Below are 19375 nucleotides of genomic sequence, written 5' to 3'. Positions count from 1 at the left end.
ACCAGACCTCATTTACAATAGGAAACCTGGGAGATTGGAAGGCTGTGTTGGTTTTTACTGACCGTAGTATATACAGTTGTCTCCTGAAGTACACATTGGATAAGCGAGCATAAGTGCAGCTGGATCTATTAATCACATTTCTCTTACATGTAATGCACTCCCTTTAGATATCCAGACAAACTGTATTCCATTGACCTGGCTGAGTCTGTCTCTATTGTCTAGCTGTGGTCACTCATGTTTTTACTCTGTTGAGATGTTGACAAGTGGCTGTTAAAGTGGACAATCTGTCTTTGAATATGTTTGTTATCAAGCACTCTGTGGTGGTGCAATCATTCCCAGCTTCTGTCTCAGCCAGCAAAATTAGACCGAGCCACGTAGGCGGGGCTTGGCTCCCTCCAAGTCATTATTCAACCACGCATACAGGTTCTTACTTGCGTGTGCGGTCGGGTGACACAAGGATGATTGGGTTATGCAGAGTCGTTCTGTGAATACCCCTTAAAGAGAGGGGGGGGCCCAGAGTGAGAATGAGAAGAACAATCTGTAGAGATGGAGAGGGGAGAACATCCCTCTGGTTGGAGAGTCAGCATTTGTGTATGAATCAACACCGTAATCTCTGGGTAACACACTGGTCTTGCCTCAGCATTTTGGCGTTTTGTTTATGAGGATGTGTCCTCCATGGAGTCCTGGTTGTCAGCCGCTGGGTGGCTCATATCCTAAGACCGGGAGTAGGCTGACTGATGAGTGTGACATGTGAATTGATCACAGAAGCACCGTGTGAAATAACGTCCGCATTTGACTCTGGCAGTCCAGCATCACTATGTCATCGGCTGATTTATCACAGATTGTGCCACAGTAGAATAAGCAATGAGGACGCGGCGATGAATTATGAAGAATGGTTATACTAGCTTCAAACTAACTTTTTAGAGTACTACATTCACTGGCGCCATCATATGATTGAGTGATCATACAGCAGTATTTTCAGACTCCACAGAGCCTCACTACTGGGGGGTGAAATGTTTTCTGGAAGAGAAGTACAGTTGGTTATAATTCATTTTAAAAGCTGACAGCCATGGTCTAGTAGCAGCTTCCTGATTGGTTAAAACAACACACCTACACAACACATTATGTCACCAAAACCATTTTGCATTCATTAGGCAGGTCTGCGTTCGGTAGCTATGTTGAAAGATTCGCCATGATACATTACAGCTTTTTTGAACAGCAATTACAATAGCAACAATGAATTGTTCCCTTATAAGCCCAGTCCAATTTTTGTTTGAGTCTCCTAATTTAGCAAGTGTGGTGCATGTGGAATGCAAATCAGATACAATGTGCAGCATTTCATCAGAACCACGACAGCTCCGATCAGCAGATCTCTGCCAGTAACTGTGTGTTATCAGCTGTAGTCTCTGTTTCCTACCCAAATCAGAGTGTAGTCAGCAGTGCGACTGACGCCTCTCAGACACCCCACTGTGCGTCTTTCTGTATAACAGCTTCTCCACCTCATCACTTTTCTGTTTTCTGTCTGCAGTACCCTCCTAGTGCAGGAGTTGAAATGTAACAGGGGGAGAGGATAAAGAAACGAGAAATAAGCAATGCAAGTGGTTCCGTGTGGGGGAAAAAACTCTCTGCCTTGTTTGATGTGTGTGTGTGTGTGTGTGTGTGAGCGAGGGAGTGTGCGGGGCAGTGATGTCGTAACTGTAAACGGGAGGGGGGGGGGTCAGCAGGGGGGCTGCTTCCACTCTCCTGCCCCCCCCCCCCCCCCCCCCCCAGTCGGCCAGCCCAGAGTAGAAGCCAACCTGCCGCACAGCTTGAGTGGCTCTTCAGTCCACAGCACACCAGTGTGAACAGAATCACAAAGCTAGGTGCTCCAGGCTGAACCACACCTTCTAGCAGTAGTTTGTTTTGTCTGAGCGCTGCACAGGGGAGCCCAGTGAAAATGCCTTCCAGAAATCTGGCCTGCGGTCTCTCTGTGGTCATCGCCTGCGTGGTGGACGTTGAGGTGTTCACCAGTCAGGAGGCCAAGGTAGGACAGCATACACGCTCCCAGAAGCGGGACAACACATTTCCATTGGTTTTCTATGGGTCTGTCCAGGCTCCTCGAGCAAGGCAACTAAACCGTGTGCATTCCAACGTTTTCTCCTTCCCGTCGGTGATTGCTGTGAGACTATTCTTTTGTAGTCCAAGAGAGGGTTCTACAGTTGTTTTGTTCCCACATTTGATGACTAGATGAGACGCCATGTTGATGTTAGCACTGTCTCTGCTGTGCAGCTGGAGCAGATAGCTGAGGATAAAGAACTGTGTTGTGTTCTGTACTGTTTGATGTCAGATCAAAGATTATAGACAGAAAAAGTCAATCCAATGAACTTGTATTGGTTATGTACGCAGGTTATCAGATACACATTCCTCCAAACGTATTGATACACCTTGGTGAAAATTAGCAATAAATGCTATGAAACGAAATAGCCTGATTGTTGTGTATCCGCTTGATCTATCTAATGTGAGAAATCAACCCTTTAATTTATGTGACAAAAAACGTTTTTTTTTATGAAGAAATATACATATTTTGTCTTATTTTCTGTTGGCGGCTCTGCATTTGGTATATTGTGCACCCTACCCTTGCTGACATGACAGACCTTTATCACATTTGAGGGTGTCAGAGAACTAATAGCCAGGGTCTGAGACCATTAACCCCTGCAGCATCACTTCAGAGCTTTGGTTCTCACTTGTGGACTCTCCTCTTCGGCTCACCGCACAGGTTTTGAATGGGGTTTAGGTCAGGGGACTCGGATGGTCATTGCCAAAGCTTGATTCTGTGGTCAGGGGGTGTTTATTTATTTATTTTTTGATCTGAGTAGAGCCCGACAGATTTTCTTCAACAATTTCCTGTTAGTCTGTGATGGCATGTATCCAACCCAGGTTCCCCAGACTTTTGGAAGAAAAATACGCACACACAATCACACATCCACCACCATACTCTAATGTAGACAGTTGTTTTTTCTGCTTGACCATCCCTCTTTATGCACCATACCCAACTCTGTTGTTTTGGCGAAAAAGTTCTATTTATGCCTAATGTGACCATAGAATGCTGTTCCAATCAAAGTTCCAGCTAACTATAGGTTTTTTTCATTTTGGGTATAAGATCAAGCAAATAAACAGAAATGAGGAAAGTTTGAGATCTTTTATCGTGATAGTCCCACTTTGGCTGTCAGAGTAATAACTTCAGTTTCTTTCTCTGTGTAGCCGAAAAGATTAATACCATTGTTCTCTACTGTCCCAGAGCAATATTGATGCTCTTTTCCCTTGTTTTAGTTTTTTATTTCATTTGTTTTCACATGTTCTAAATGGCATTAGCAAGAAATGTATAAAAACTCCTGAAGTAACGTTCAAACTCATCCCTAAATGTAGCCCTCAAACTCTGATCTAAACCCAAAATATAAACCTAACAGTAGCTCCTAATCCTAAATCCAATGAATCCAAACAATACTGTTATCTGGGTTAAAAATATAGATAGCAGACTTCAGTTATTGGATTACAGTGGATTGACCCCATCAGTAGTCAGTGATTAGGAAAGGTAGTCTGTGATTGATCAGTAATCCTCCACTCACATCTACATGTTTAATATCTCATCAGTGTCTGCTCTGCAGCTTGGCTGCTCTTATCTGCTTGCTTTTCTCAACACCGTCTTCAACTGGGATAATCATTGTAGAATCTACACTCTCTGATGGAAGATGAGGAAATGTGAGCCTGTAGAGATAAGGTTTGGTTTGGAGTCTTGCTAGTGCAAGTTTCAATGAGTAGCTAATGTTTAGACTTGGCTATTGGTCAAACAGACAGACACAAACAGTTCCTGAAATTGTGTTAATAACTCTGAAGTCATCAGATATAAATGCGAAAGCAGCTTCTCCCTGTGCTTAGAGTCACAGCAGCTAAGGCTTACCAATCTTAGTAGGCCTATCACTTAAAGCTGAGAATCTCTCTTGCAAGCATTTGTTATTTTACATGTTGCCAGGCTTCCACATCCCGTCGGGAGTGTTTGAGTCACCTAGCTCAAACAAGCAGTCTGTTCTGCATCTTAATGTGTAAATAACTAAATGTCTTGTGACTGACTGTTCAATGGTTTTGACATGGCACCGTGACCTCTGTCTCTCTGTCGTAATGTTATTTAATGACGTGAGGAGCAGCAGGCTACAGAGACCTGTCAACTGTCTCTGCCTTGCAGTAGGAAATGTACCAGTTATGGACTTGATCTGTGACTTATGATTGTTCCGTCGACCTATCAGATTCCAGTCACTAACATGGCTGAGACATTGTCTATGTGTAGGTAACCAATGTATCTATGTAAGTAATATCTCTGTGTAGGTACTTTTTCGATGCTTCTAACCAATTTCTATATGTAGGTTTCCAAGGTTTCTAGGTTACCAAGGTATCTAGATTGCCAAGGTCTCTATGTAGATCAGCAGTGTCTCTAGGTTACTGTCTCTATGTAGATTACTAAGGTATCTATGTAGATTACCGAGGTCTCTATGTTGATTACAAAGGTCACTGTGTTGATTATCAAGGTATCTAGGTTATCAAGGTCTCTAGGTTAACAATGTCGCTATGCTAATTACCAAAGCCTCTACAGTAGGTTACATTTACATTTTAGGTTACATTTACATTTTAGCTGACACCCTTATCTTAGGTAGGTTTGATTCCCTGTGGATTCCCCACATCCTCTGGCGTTGCAAGTGCCATGCTCTGAGCTACACGAGAGCCTAGTTATCAAGGTCTCTAGGTTACCAAGGTCTCTAGGTTACCAAGGTCTCTAGGTTACCAATGTCTCTAGGTTACCAATGTCTCTAGGTTACCAAGGTCTCTAGGTTACCAAGGTCTCTAGGTTACCAAGGTCTCTAGATTACCAAGGTGTCAGTGGAAGTGGTTCAGGGCTGCCTTATTTTTTGTGCCTCAAACCTGAGTCCTCAAGATTAACCTGACACCTATGCCATAATAATCAATGAATAGCCAGTGCAGTCTGTAGACTTTTGGCATTCATCATTGCTTTATTAGAACTTCTATTGATTAATAAGTGTTATCCAGTATAAAATATCCATGCCCTGCGCTCCTGTCTTTCCGCACAAATTCTAATGACTGCTTATTAATGGGGAACTATCAAGATGTACAGTCTATTTTATTGATGTAATATGTTAGGAAATTACATGTGCTGATTGTTCATTTAGTATTATAATTCTAGTAATTGGTATCATAAGCCTTGAAAAATCTGAATCTGTCATCCTCTATCCTCTAAGTTTGTGACTCTTACTCTATTTTGGATGAATAGATCATTTTTACTCTGACTGTCCTTGAATATGTGAACTAGGTTGAACTGACTAGGTTTTGAAATGTTTATGGTTTGAAAAAGTCAACTTTCTTCAACTGATTGTTATAAATGGCATATGATTTGATTAACTGAATTAGGTTAGACTGAATGGGTTTTGAATGGTATATGGTTTGAATATGTGAACTGGGTTAGACTGAGTGGGTTGTGAATGGTATATGGTTTGAATATGTGAACTGGGTTAGACTGAGTGGGTTGCGAATGGTATATGGTTTGAATATGTGAACTGGGTTAGACTGGGTGGGTTGTGAATGGTATATGGTTTGAATATGTGAACTGGGTTAGACTGAGTGGGTTGTGAATGGTATATGGTTTGAATATGTGAACTGGGTTAGACTGAGTGGGTTGTGAATGGTATATGGTTTGAATATGTGAACTGGGTTAGACTGAGTGGGTTGTGAATGGTATATGGTTTGAATATGTGAACTGGGTTAGACTGAGTGGGTTGTGAATGGTATATGGTTTGAATATGTGAACTGGGAATTTTGAACAGTATATATTTTGCAGACTGCAGCTTATGGGTGTGTTGTGTTGGGATCATCTCCTGTGGGTGGATGAGCACATAAACACTATATTCCCAACACTAAAAACTATCATTACTGAAGTAATTACTGTGGACTGACTATGAAAACTTGTGACAGTATATGAGGTAATGTCATGGGAAAGTTTTGAGTTAAAGATCAGGTTTTACTAAGATCTTTACTACAAATCTAAAACAAGGAGAGTCATGCAAAGTTAGGACATTTGGCCTTTGCTCACTTTGAAAAGCTTTGTCAGACTTGTCATTAAGTTTAGGGTTAGGGTTAGAATTAAGGTTAGGTAAGGGTTATGGTTGGGGAAAATATTTGTTTGCTTAATGCTTAGTGCCGCATGGCAGCTCAGTGTTCGTCACATTTAAAAGGATTCTCTGTTTCATTGAGTATTGAATTAATTCTCTTTTGGTCAAATGAAGCTATTGCCACACTTTAGAGAGAGACAAGAGGGTTGTATGCAACCATTGTTCAGTACAGGGTGATATAAACGGGGTATGTCATGTTTGGGGAAGTTTATGCGTGAACATTTGAGAATCACTTTCTCTTTATAGTAACATGCCTAACTTTCCATATTCCAGCCCTCCCGTTTGGTCTTTTCTCCATAGCTTTTCCCATGCCAGCTGTAGTGTCACATTAAATCACATTACTGGAAAGTGGGTGTGTGGAGAGAACAATCCTCCATCTCCTCAGTGATATGAGATTACCTGCCTGGTAACAGAGGGCGGTCTTCAGTCTGGATGTGTTTGCTTTTCACTAAAAGTTAAGGAACAGAAACATGTTTTCATGTGGCTGTTACTTAAGTCTCTGGCTAACATCTCCTTCTCTCGTCTCCATGTAGTATCCTGTGTTGTTAAAGTTGACATTCATATGTGAATGGGTCTAAAGGCGAGTCTGGTTTAGCGCTTGGATGCAATCCTTTCCTCCACGAAGGGGTTTATGCCAGTAAATGAACAGTGAACATGGCCATTTGGCTCTGGTAACACAGCGCTGTAATTACTTAAATGCCAACATGCATGCCACACCACCCTCAAAGGAGGCCGTATTAAAAACACAACAGCTTGGATCACTTTTGTTCCTTTCTGTAAAACGGACACATTTGATGATGTTATGGATTTACAGTACAGAGTGGCTGTGTGTTTTAGTGGGAGAGTTTGTTATGCTGTTGTGGAGCTGTCTGTGCTGCCCAGTCTTTCTTGATGATCCTGTTTTGATCTGCTCTGTCTGTTTCCTCAAGGTGAGGTGTCACAACGCAAAGTTTAGCGGAGTACCGAGGCCCTTCGCTCTGTCATTCACTTCTCCTATTTTGTAGTTGATGTGTTATCATCTCTTGGGTGGCGTGTTTGTGTGTGTGTTGTGTGAAATAGCTCATCATTTTTCTGGTCCCAACAAGGACAGAAAACCAACGTGCGGGTTTGGTGGTTTAATGTCTCATACTCGTAGACGTCAGAGTGAGCTGGGTGTTTATAAAGACGGACCGCGGCTTGGCCCGTCCCCAGGCTTCCTACACAAAAACACATTTTCTGTCTGTCAGTCTTTCTGACTTTCGTTTGACCTTGAGCAAGCCTTTGCGTCAGCCTGTCCTCCCCCATCCCATTAAACGAGCCGCTTACCTCTACCAGTTATGGTTAGTGTTGCCGTGCACCGAAACCGCATGCATGGCCTTCTTGTTTTTATGGAATAGCATTTGGGAATTATGACAGCAGACAGAATAGTGCCAGGGATCAAGATCACTTTTCTTGAAACATCTCTCCCCCTGTCTGTCAGTGACACACCAAACATTCACCCCTGTCAGTGTTGTTTTTCTCTCTCTGGTTTTACACTCATCCGGAGCACTTTGATTCATTAGGATATTTATGTCCATAATTAGGGCGTATAAACTCTGGAACCCTCTTTAATAGATTTCATTATGAGCCCCTCCATGTTGACATTTGGTTTTAATGGTGAGACCACTACAAACACCAGATGGCAATTTTGAGGATGTTCCCTGTTAACCTTTTCAGCTTCCGACAGTGTAAGGGCACTTAAATGAATGCACGGGCAGGCTGAACTGTGCTACCACTGCTTGTGTGTGTGTATGCATGGATGTATGCATGGCTGTATGCATGGGGGTATGCATGCGTGAGTCTGAGAATTGTCATGGCCCTGTTTGTTGGTGATTTTTAACATCTGTAAGTACTGCATCGTGGAACATTCCTCGGTATTCATATATTTCACCTTTATTAACCAGGAAAATACCCTTGAGGTTGACTGGATTTACAGTAACTATGTTATCCTGATGGCATCCATGATGCAACATGATGGATGTGTTCTGCTGTTTAATCTGGATGACTCCCTAACACCACCGTACAGTATAATGACCACCAGTGTTGTGTCCCTGTGTTTAGTGTGTTGCCATGACCACTGCTATGGTACAATCTCCTCAGCTCGTTCCCAGGAGACTTTCCTTTTCAACCCAAATATCACTATAACCCACAAATACTTTCCCCAGTTGATCCAGCACGGGAATCACGCTACAGAAGGTTGTGGTCTGTAACTAATCCACCAGAGTTCTGGAGAGACACTTGAATGGATACTTTACACTATGGCCTCACTTTTTCTTGGAAGGATTGTGTGAGTGCTAGGTCCAGGCGATGACAGTTCTATATCATATCATTACACAGCTAAGTCATTGTCAACTCCTATTCACCCAGACATTCTAGTCAGGTTTATAGGACCTTTTCCTGGTCATCTGAATAGTTGGTGCTATTAACCAGTCACAAGACTTTCTCCACCCTCTTCTCTAAGTCAACTACACCAAAGAAAGCAGCTCTCATTGTGTCCTGCCATGACTCACATTCCCTTATATACCTTGTCTGTGACCAATGTACTTTCCCTTAAATATAAGCTAGACAAATACACAAGACAGAGATCAGGTAATGTTCCATTGCATATTTATTCAATCGTTAGCAAGATTGAGTCTTCAGCTGATATGTACAGTCAGTCATTCTGGCCCAACTAAAGCTTTAGGAAGGTCAGCTAAGATGGATTAGCAATGTAGCAATCTTTCCTGTCGGTGTTCTGCAGAGGAGTGTTGCTCCCAGCCTGTAAGTCCTCCTGGTTGGGATTGTCTTGAAATTCAGGTGAAAACAATGTAGGAATGAACCCAGGCTGTTTCTGATTAACATTCTAAATGCAGAGAGCACAACACATTAAATATCCAAGTTGGAACACTAGAATCTCCTAAATTCCAAGTTGGAACACTAGAAGCTTCTCTACATTCCAAGTTGGAACACTAGAAGCTTCTCTACATTCCAAGTTGGAACACTAGATGATGCTCTACATTCCAAGTTGGAGCACTGGATGATGCTCTACATTCCAAGTTGGAGCACTGGATGATGCTCTACATTCCAAGTTGGAACACTAGAAACTGATCTACCTTCTCAGCGTAGCTCTGCTGTGTACTTTAGCACAGGAATCCTCCTAGTATGTTTGTGCTGTGTCAACGTTGTCCAAGAGTAATACATCTCTCCAAGAGTGGACGGGTCTTTCTCATGCAGTGATAATGGGAGACAGGTCGAGACATGGAGGTGACCAGTGTTATTCTTCGTCGTTCTACCTGTGCAAAGGTCTCAATCTTGCAAACCCCATAGCAACAGCGAGCAAAAAGGTGCATCACTGTCCACCTGGCCAAACATATCACCTGATTTAAACGAACCCATATAATGACAACCAGCGCTTTCAAAATCATCTGATGCATGAACCAGTATGAAAGATGAGGTCAATGTCCTTGTCTTTCCAGTCCTTTGTCACCCAGGGCAATATAGTTTTATAGAGGGGGATACTACTCCTGAATGATATGCTGCACCTTCTGTGTATCCATCTCTTTATCATTCTGCAGTCAGAATGCATATAATTAAAAGGTTATAGGATTGTATCATCCTTTAGAGGTTGTGTGAGTCATGCATTCATTTCCCCTGCTCTTAAAGTAACATGTCACACTACTGTAGATGCTTTTTAATGTATCCTACCTGAATGTGTCAGGATTTGCTTTTGAAGTCAGTAACCGTCAGTCAGTGTGATATGTGACCTACTGCCTGTCTCTATCCCCAGAGGACAAAGTGTGTGCAGTTGAACTACAGTGGTGCTTCGGCAAGGTCATTGTCATCTATTATAATGCTGGACAAAAGCAGCTGTGGTGCATCATCACCTCCATATGCTCCTGGAAGCAGCTCCAGATATGTAATAGTCATTACTCACTCCTTCCCCTCCTCCCAGCCCAGCCACTCTATTCTCATCTTTCCACATCTACACATCCTTCCCGCTCAACCAGTCTGTCCACAGCTTTACATGTCTGCACATCCCTCTGCTCACCCACTATATCCTCAGTTTATGCGCGTGCACATCCCCCCCCTGCTCTGCCACTCTATCCTCAGCTAACAGGTCTGCACATCCCTCTGCTCACCCACTCTATCCTCAGCTAACAGGTCTGCACATCCCTCTGCTCACCCACTCTAACACCCTCTTTACCAGTCACTTCGCTGAGCTGGGTTTGATACATTTGTTATGGACTCTCACTTACCATTAAGGGGACCAGGGGCCTGAAAGCCTTCAGTACCCAGCACCTACCCACCTACACACACACACACACACAAATGTCAGACAGGCTATACTCTATCATATCTTTGTGTGCACATAGATATACACACCCACACTCATTCTCACAAGCCTATCACATCCTGGTCTAATTCACTCTAGGTACCTCCTGAGGATGACCATTTTTAGCAATCTCTCCTCCTGAACAATGTGCATTGTTCCAACACTAATGTGACTGAGACATTTGCTTAACAAGGAGGAATGCGTCCACCAGTCCCTTGGTAAGGCATTGATCAGTTGGTGAGTGGGTGGTAGAGGAGTATTTTTAGAAAGCTTTGTTCCCTCCATGCCAAGTATAACAAACCCCCCGCTCTTCCACTCCACACCGCGCTGTCCATATTTGTAAAGGAATTTAATCTATTCTGGAAATAGATTCACTCATAATGCCCTCGTTCTGGCCTAGGGTTAAAAGGCTTGCAGAAATGTAGAAAAGTAAAGGGACGTCTCGGATGTGATACAGATGGGCTGTTGCCATTGCCAACCCTGGACAACTGAGAAGTGAGAAAAGGTGGGAATGCCGGTTCAGTTTAATTGAGGGGTCCGGGCAGCATTTTTGAGATGAGATGGAACGGTCTGTTCACAGCGTGGATTTACAGCCGTCTAATCTGCAGCAACTGCATGCTGCGATTGTGTCAACATGATTTGATGCACCAATCTGGTACTCAATAGGTGTACATAATAAACTGGCCACAAACTATAGATGGCTACATGGTAGACTGTACAATCACCAAAATAATTGGCCCCCAGCTGTAAATATAAAAAGCTCTATTTTATGCAAAAATATATATGCAAATTGCAGTATGTTTGTTTTTGCCAAGTAATCAAAATAATTGACACCCCAAAGGATTCCTGAAAATAAGAAAATTGTTACAATTTCTGGATTATGGAGTAAATCTTCAAATTGGTCATAGAAAATCTTACTCAAATCTATGTTCAGTTACATGTTTTGCAGGGTTCTACACTAACTTCTTTCCCAAGGAGTGCATGTGCTCCTAAATGAAAAAATGTAGGAGCACACAAAGAAATGCAGGAGCACCTCTCTCTCAAAAGGCTGTATTATTCATATTATTTGGTTGGTGTACATTCTCAACCTCTTCAATTCTTGAACTCTTCTGTATTGAACTCGTCTGTGCTATACATCACTGTGGTTTGTGTCTGCTATGATTTCTCATTTTGTCCACTACAACTGCAGTTGTTTTTTGTTTTTTTTTTACAGATTTTCCTAATCAGTTAAAGATGCAGTCTGGGAATCATTTCTAAAGTGCCTGTATCTTTTCCTCTGTTAGGGACTAAAGTGGGCTCCAGGCATAAGTGACAATAAGCAGTCGCTTAGGGCCCCCAACCTCTATGGGGCTCTTACTGCTAGGGAGCCCCCGACCGATAGGGGCGAGGGGGCCCCAAATCAATTGCATTTTGATTAGGGCACCTAAAAGGCTCGATCCGGCACTGCTTAACCCCCACTAAACAGAGCTCCAATTTAAACCCCCACCAAACAGACATATTTTATACATCACCACCAAACAGAGCTATATTTTACAATCCCCACCTTACAGAGCTCCACGCTACACCCCCAACAAACAGAGTTATATTCTGCACCCTGACCAAACAGAGTCGTATTTCACACCCCCGTACAGCCAGTAACCTGTCGGAGAGGAGTAATACAACAATCTGGACGGAACTCGCACCATTCGTCTGTCAGGCCAGTTGCTGCTGTCCACTCCCAGAGCACACAGTCCAGGGTTGGGGGGCCCGATATACACCCTGACAGGAAGCCAGCTCTAAGGCACGTTGACTGGTTTAGAAAATGACCGCCTGAATTATCAGCCTACCGTATCGTCGTCTGTCACTGGCCCCGACACAACAAGCAGCCAACACACTCTCTTTGTCAGGCGTGCCGATAGAGACTGCAATTGTATCTGACTGACTCAAAGTGTTGCGAAATGAATGTTTTGACGGGGGTGAGATGTGGCATCTTGGAAGTACTCTTGTCAGACTAGTTTTAAGAGATGCCTTTTAAACAATGTCTTGTGACCATTGTTTGTTTGATGGAGAACCAGGTGAATACAAAAAACCCTTCCTGGGTACATGTGTGAACTGACTAAGAAAAGATCCATCTCATTTGTTGTACATAACAGGAACATGCTCTCAGTGACTTGTAGTCTCAATATTGCGTCTCACTCTTCACTCTCAACAAGATCTAAATGAAATGCTGTAATGTTTTTTACACACGCGTGCTGCTAATCAATTTACAGCGAATATATTTTTAGATGCATAGTTAAGGACCAGATGTTCCCTTTAAAAGGGCTTATTTTCACACTCATTACTGGCTAATGAGGTGGTTTATTTAGAGGCTGCTAGAACAGCAGCTCAGCTCCATGTGGAAGGAAGGAGCCAGAGTGGAGGGGAAGTAGGCCATGTGTTCTGCTCTTTGTCGTTAAGGATCCATGTAAAACCTGCTTGTTGTAATAAAAAGTACCCGTCAAAGAATTTAAGTGGAAGATTTCTGTTTCGGTTTGGTGTTCAGTGCTTGACGCAATCATCCCTATTGCTCAGTATATTACCTGGTCTGGCCATAACCTATGAACTCTATATGGGGTCGAGCTGGCTGTTATGAGCTGGGGTCATGGAGGACACAGCTTCAGGGACAGATGTGTTGACACCAGGCTGTAGAGCCCTGGTTTTCGCAGATCTGTGCGTGGTCCCCTGGACTGAGGAAATCATTGCGTTTTTCGTCTTTCTTTTTAACCCTCTCCCACTCCCACTGCCCTCTCTCTCACGCTCTCATACTTCCTTCACTCAGGAGTCCAGGGCTGGGATATTAGATGACATTCAGATAAGACACCTTTCATTAGCTCTGTTCCCTAGCAGGAAATGAATGCTAAGCAAGCGGCTCTGCCGGATTCCATTCACACATGCTCTCTCCCTCTCCCCGTATCTCTGCCCTGGCCAGGCTCAATAAATGGAAGGTTTATTGGGTAACGTCTTCACCCAATAAAACAATACAGACCCGCTGCATCCTTTGTTCATGATAAGCCGTTTATTAAGTTTAGACAAGATTCTGTGTGAACTGGTGGAAGCTGCAGTTGGGAAGAGGAGCTAATCTTACCTTAGCAGGCCTTGGACATTAAACATTTTGTCTCCCCCCCCCCCCCCCCCCCCCCCCCCAAGGACCTACTATATGACAATCTGAATTATTCATGCTTTGGCATTTTATATCTCAAATCGTATGATTTCTTTTCTTCTCCCCCCTCTCTCTGCATATGGCTGGGTTCAGGGGATGTTCGAGGCTCTGTTCCTGGCCTATGATGAGCGGGTGACGTTCCAGCAGTTCAAGAGCTTCCGGCGCGTCCGGATTAACTTCAGCAACCCCAAAGCAGCCGCCAGCGCCAGGATAGAGCTGCATGAAACACCCTTCAGGGGCAAAAAGCTCAAACTGTATTTCGCCCAGGTCAGTAGTCAACAAGCCTGACTGCCGTAGACTGTGACTTTAACTAAGCCCTTACAAGCATTAGACACATTAAGACACATTAAGACCCATTAAGACACTGGCTTTAGGTGTGGGGGGTCATGTTGTTTGTGGGGAAAAAGCTGTGTTTATAGAAAAGTTTTCATGTCAACATTTTGTCAGCGTTGCAGTGTGACTAACACTAAAATCCTCTTCTGTGTTTGTGTGTGTGTGTGTGTGTGTGTGTGTGTGTGTGCGCGCGCGCGCCATTTTTTGTGAGATCACTCCACATTAGCCAATAGGCCTGTCTAATTCCTCTCCCAAAGGATATTAGGGTCACAAATGAGAGAGAGAGAGATTACATCCAGAAGTTATGCTCTAAAAGAGATTACATAATATCTGCGGAGCCCAACCTTACACTGTGCTGTCTGGCGAACAGAGCCACAGCCCAGCTATCTGATGACCTACGTGTGATCTGTACAGATTATGGTGCTGAGTAGTCAAGGTGGCAATGACGTGGGTTGGTCAGTCTGACTCTACCCAGTCAGTCACCACTAATCTTAGTTGAGCTCGCTCAAGCCCAGTGCATCTGATTCACTAATAAATGGCCACTTTTCTCCCCCCGTCCTCTCTATATCTCACTTTCTCTCCCTGGCTCTCCCTGGCTCTCCCTCCTCCTCCCTACCTCAGGTCCAGAACCCAGTATCGGATGGCGATAACCTGCACCTGGCTCCTCCCCAGCCCTCTAAACAGTTCCTCATCTCTCCTCCTGGCTCTCCTCCCATTGGCTGGCAGCAGATAGATGAGGCCACACCCGTTATTAACTACGACCTGCTCTATGCAGTGGCCAAGCTAGGCCCGGGTGAGTCACCACTGTCTGTACACTGCATACCGTTTCTTATTCACGTCATTCCTCTCCTTCTTGTTGCTGCTCAGTTTACTGCCGCATAAAGAAATAAGCTGTTGGATGGAATGAGAACAAGATTTCAACCTGCTGTTCAGGTCACGGTTCACCAAAATGATAATGCCGGTCGGAAACGTTTCAGAATAAGATAATACATTTTTACAAACCCAGAGGCTTGTTGTTTTTGGTCGTGTTGCCAAATCGGTTGTTTTAAGCGGTGAGGCAGATGTGATAGGCTACCCTAGGCCTGTCTGTCATTTCCCCTCAAACATTCCAATTTTCTTCCTATGCAGAGCTCATCTTCCCTTCCATCATATACATTTATTTTCCCATATCTTTGATAGCGTAGGCAAAGGAGAAATTAAAAGTAATGTTATGATGGAATGGGTCATTAAAGTATTTTTTGAAGGATTGAAGGAGTTTTGGGCAACTAAAACAACATTCCAGATATTTGTATAAACAGCCTACAAACAGCTACAGTGGATATAAAAAGTCTACACACCCCTGTTAAAATGCCAGGTTCTTGTGATGTAAAAGAAAGAGACCAAGATAAGTCATGTCAGAACTTTTTCCATTTTGGGCATGTCTGTGTATTTCCTAAGAGATCATTCAGGTCAATGTTTCTACTCCCCTGCCCCTGGTCTTCTTTTCCCATGGGAAATGTCTTCCACCAGGTTTATTACAGGCATCAAGCTGTGTATTTAAACTTTAAAGGACATTCCACTCATGGGGGTGGATCACATTATAACTTTGTCCCAAAAGGGGGGGAATTCATCTAAAATACCAATGATGAGTCCTGTATTAGGTCCATGGACAAGTTTAGCACTGTCATCAACACAGGTTGTAATGTAATTCTGACCAGTCGGTTTCCTATCATATGTATTGATTAAAAAATAATTGCACACAATAACATGACATTAAAATGGAGCAACTTCTCGTTTGTTGTGGAAACATGTACAGTCATGTGAAGAGATAAGTACGTTCTTTTTTTATTTGGACACATGAAATAGTACACCCCTACATTTACCATCACATATGATGGCTAAGATTAGAATCAGGTGCACCAAAACAGGTGCAAATAATTAGACAATCATTAGAGAATAACGTGAGAGGATCCAGCCTTTCATAAAGATGAGATACTTGGTGTGGTTTGGTCTTGACAAAATGGGAGTGTGATAACACATATTATGCTACGATCAAAAGACCTATTCAAGGCCCAAGATTTTTGATGCCTGTGAATCTGCGGCATTAACAAATGGAGACAATTCCAGATCATGGCAATCTGTATAGGACAGCTCATCCCATCAAATTCAGCCCCAAAAGCTGACCTCAACATGCTCATGTAAGTCTCTAAGAAACTGTCAGAAAGAGACTTGGCCTACATGGGAGGTCAGGATGGAAGAAGCCTCTTCTCTCTCTCTCGTGACTGAAGTTTGCTACACAACACCTGGGTAAAGTCCAAACTACTGGGACAATGTGTTTTGGACAGATGAGTCAATGGTTGATTTGTTTGGCTGCAATGCCAGATAACATGTTTGGCAAAAACATGAACAGAAGAACCTCAAACTAACCATAAAGCATGGGCATTGTGGTTTGGGGCTGCTTTAGGGCCTGGACAATTTGCCATCAGTGAGCCAATCATGAATTCCATTTTGTACCAGATAATTTTTTATGAGAGTCTGTGAAATAGCTGTACCGAGCATGGATTCTGCCACTGGACAGTGATCCAAAACACGCAAGCAAAGCTACAACTAAGGACTGAGATCCCAGATCTCAGTCCTATCAAAATGTTTTGGGGGGAGTTGGGCCCCTGAAAATGACACAGATGAAGCAGTTCTGTAAAGATGGGTGGGCAGAAATTCCTTCCAGTCAATGTAAGAGACTGATAGACAGTGAAAAGAAATGGCTACATTAACTTATTTCAGCCAGTGGAGGCAACATTAACTAGCAAAGCATGGTGGGTACACTATGAAATTGTATATCTGAAGATTAATTTTCATTTTGAATTAATGATTGCTAATTATTATATTTCAGTGTCATTTGATAAATTAGGTTTATATAATTTGTCAATAATGTTACATGTCCATGTGAACAAATGTTAAAACGGGTGTGCTTACTTTTCCACATGACTGTATCTCTCACTAGTTCAAGACATGAGACATTTTAGGACAGCACACCAGTCAGAATGGATCTCATCCTTCAGTCCACTCTGCTTCAGTCTGCCTCTGCTTTTCATGTAGTCAGGGCTTCTGCTCTAAATTTAATACGCTCCTTACTTGAAAGAGCTGCACGCTAAAGCGGTGCCACTCTCCACAAAGGTTCTGCTGTGGGTTGTCATGTGAACCATGAATAATGCATGAGCGGGGAAGACATGGACAGCTTGCCGTGGCGGACTCCCCGCACACCGCAGGTTTCTTCATCTCTGCTAGTAGAGCAGTATCAACACGTCTCTCTCAACAGCACCATCTGATGAACCCAAACACTCCTCTGGGATTGAGTCACGCCAGCCATTTCGTCACTCAGTCAAGAGGGAGTGACAGTGACAATTGTGTCTAGCGTAAGAAGGATCGCTGTCTTAAAGTCTGAGGTTTAGTAAGAACATGCAGTGAATGCAAATGGCAGTCAGTCTGTCAGCTGTTATGTCTTGTTGTTTAAACTAGTGTCGGTCAACTTCTGGTCTGGTATTCACTATGTGCCTGATCCTGAAGTGCTCTTCATCTACGTTTAGTGACAAAGCCAAGTTAGATACAGTTAGTTAGTATTTAGTAGTTACACTTAGCACTGTGAATGGTAGGCTACTACATTCTGAGAATGGCCAGTTTCAGTGTGAATATAAACGAGTCAAGCCATTCTGCATCCTGCCAAGAGCCTCGTATTCTCATCAAAACAGCTGTTTCACGGATTCTGGCCAGTCTGCTTATTTTATCTTTGGTTGAGCAGCCAAACGCATGGTTAACTCCCCCAATAAATAAACTCTCAGTCCAAGTCAATGATATAAAGAGAGAGAAAGAGCTAAAGCGGTTATAGCACCTGCAGTTCATAGTACATAACTGACCGACAGCATCTCTCTCTCTCCCCTTGCTCCACACCTGACAGTGTTTTAAGTCAATGACGGAAACCATTTTAAAATAGTGAATATTAAATGTCATCCCACTGTGTCTGTCTCCCTGCCTGTCTGTCTCCCTGCCTGTCTGTCTCTGTCCACCCCTCAGTCTTATCTGTCTGTCACTGATATGTTAAGCTGCAATGGCAGTAAAAAATGGCCCTGGTTGATGGGATGTGATGTTGGACCATTTAAATTATGCAACAGTGTTTGGTATTAGTGAATCTAAGCTGTCAAACCCCTAGGGAACTCTCTTCCTCTACAGTCTCTCACCGTATCTCTCCTCTTCCTCCCACTGACTCCTCAAAATCTGTTGATTTAAATAGAATTACCTTACTGTAAACATACATACAAACAAACACTGTACAATATACAGTGAGTGATTTTTTTTTTATCCCCTGCTGATTTTGTACGTTTGCCCACTGACAAAGAAAGGATCAGTCTATAATTTTTATGGTAGGTTTATTTGAACAATGAGAGACAGAATAACAACAAAAGAATCCAGAAAAAAATGCATGTCAAAAATTTTATAAATTGATTTGCATTTTAATGAGTGAAATAAGTATTCGACCCCTCTGCAAAACATGACTTAATACTTGGTGGTAAAACCCTTGTTGGCAATCACAGAGGTCAGACTTTTCTTATAGTTGGCCACCAGGTTTGCACACATCTCAGAAGGGATTTTGTCCCACTCCTCTTTGCAGATCTTCTCCAAGTCATTAAGGTTTCGAGGCTGACGTTTGGCAACTCAAACCTTCAGCTCCCTCCACAAATTTTCTATGGGATTAAGGTCTGGAGTCTGGCTAGGCCACTCCAGGACATTAATGTCCTTCTTCTTGAGCCACTCCTTTGTTGCCTTGGCCGTGTGTTTTGGGTCGTTGTCATGCTGGAATACCCATCCATGACCCATTTTCAATGCCCTGGTTGAGGGAAGGAGGTTCTCACCTGGCCACATGGCCCCATCCATCATCCCTTTGATGTGGCGCACTTGTCCTGTCCCCTTAGCAGAAAAACACTCCTAAAGCATAATGTTTCCACCACCATGTTTGACAGTGAGGGTGGTGTTCTTGGGGTCATAGGCAGCATTCCTCCTCCTCCAAACACATCGAGTTGAGTTGATGCCAAAAATCTAAATTTTAGTCTCACCTGACTACAACACTTTCACCCAGTTCTCCTCGGCATCATTCAGATGTTCATTGGCAAACTTCAGACGGGCCTGTACATGTGCTTTCTTGAGCAGGGGGACCTTGCGGCCTTCACGGTGTAGTGTGTTACCAATTGTTTTCTTGGTGACTATGGTCCCAGCTGCCTTGAGATCATTGACAAGATCCTCCTGTGTAGTTCTGGGCTGATTCCTCACCGTTCTCATGATCATTGCAACTCC

General features: G+C 43.2%; 1 protein-coding gene across 3 annotated transcripts in view; it reads left to right on the top strand.

The window, feature by feature from the left end:
• Positions 1–19375, top strand: part of rcan2 (regulator of calcineurin 2) — a 58384-nt gene that overhangs the window by 29013 nt on the left and 9996 nt on the right. For 2 of the 3 annotated variants that reach the window (XM_010882643.3, XM_010882644.5), the window contains exons 3-4: positions 13814–13987; positions 14675–14846. In XM_010882643.3, coding sequence (XP_010880945.2) covers positions 13814–13987; positions 14675–14846 — 346 coding nt within the window. Of the gene's footprint in view, positions 1–1827; positions 2024–13813; positions 13988–14674; positions 14847–19375 lie in introns of those variants that run through there. The other variant, XM_010882645.5, reaches the window with a different exon arrangement.

This window comes from Esox lucius, chromosome 18 (genome assembly GCF_011004845.1).
Source record: "Esox lucius isolate fEsoLuc1 chromosome 18, fEsoLuc1.pri, whole genome shotgun sequence".
Classification (NCBI taxonomy): domain Eukaryota; kingdom Metazoa; phylum Chordata; class Actinopteri; order Esociformes; family Esocidae; genus Esox; species Esox lucius.
This window is presented reverse-complemented; position numbering and strand designations above follow the sequence as displayed.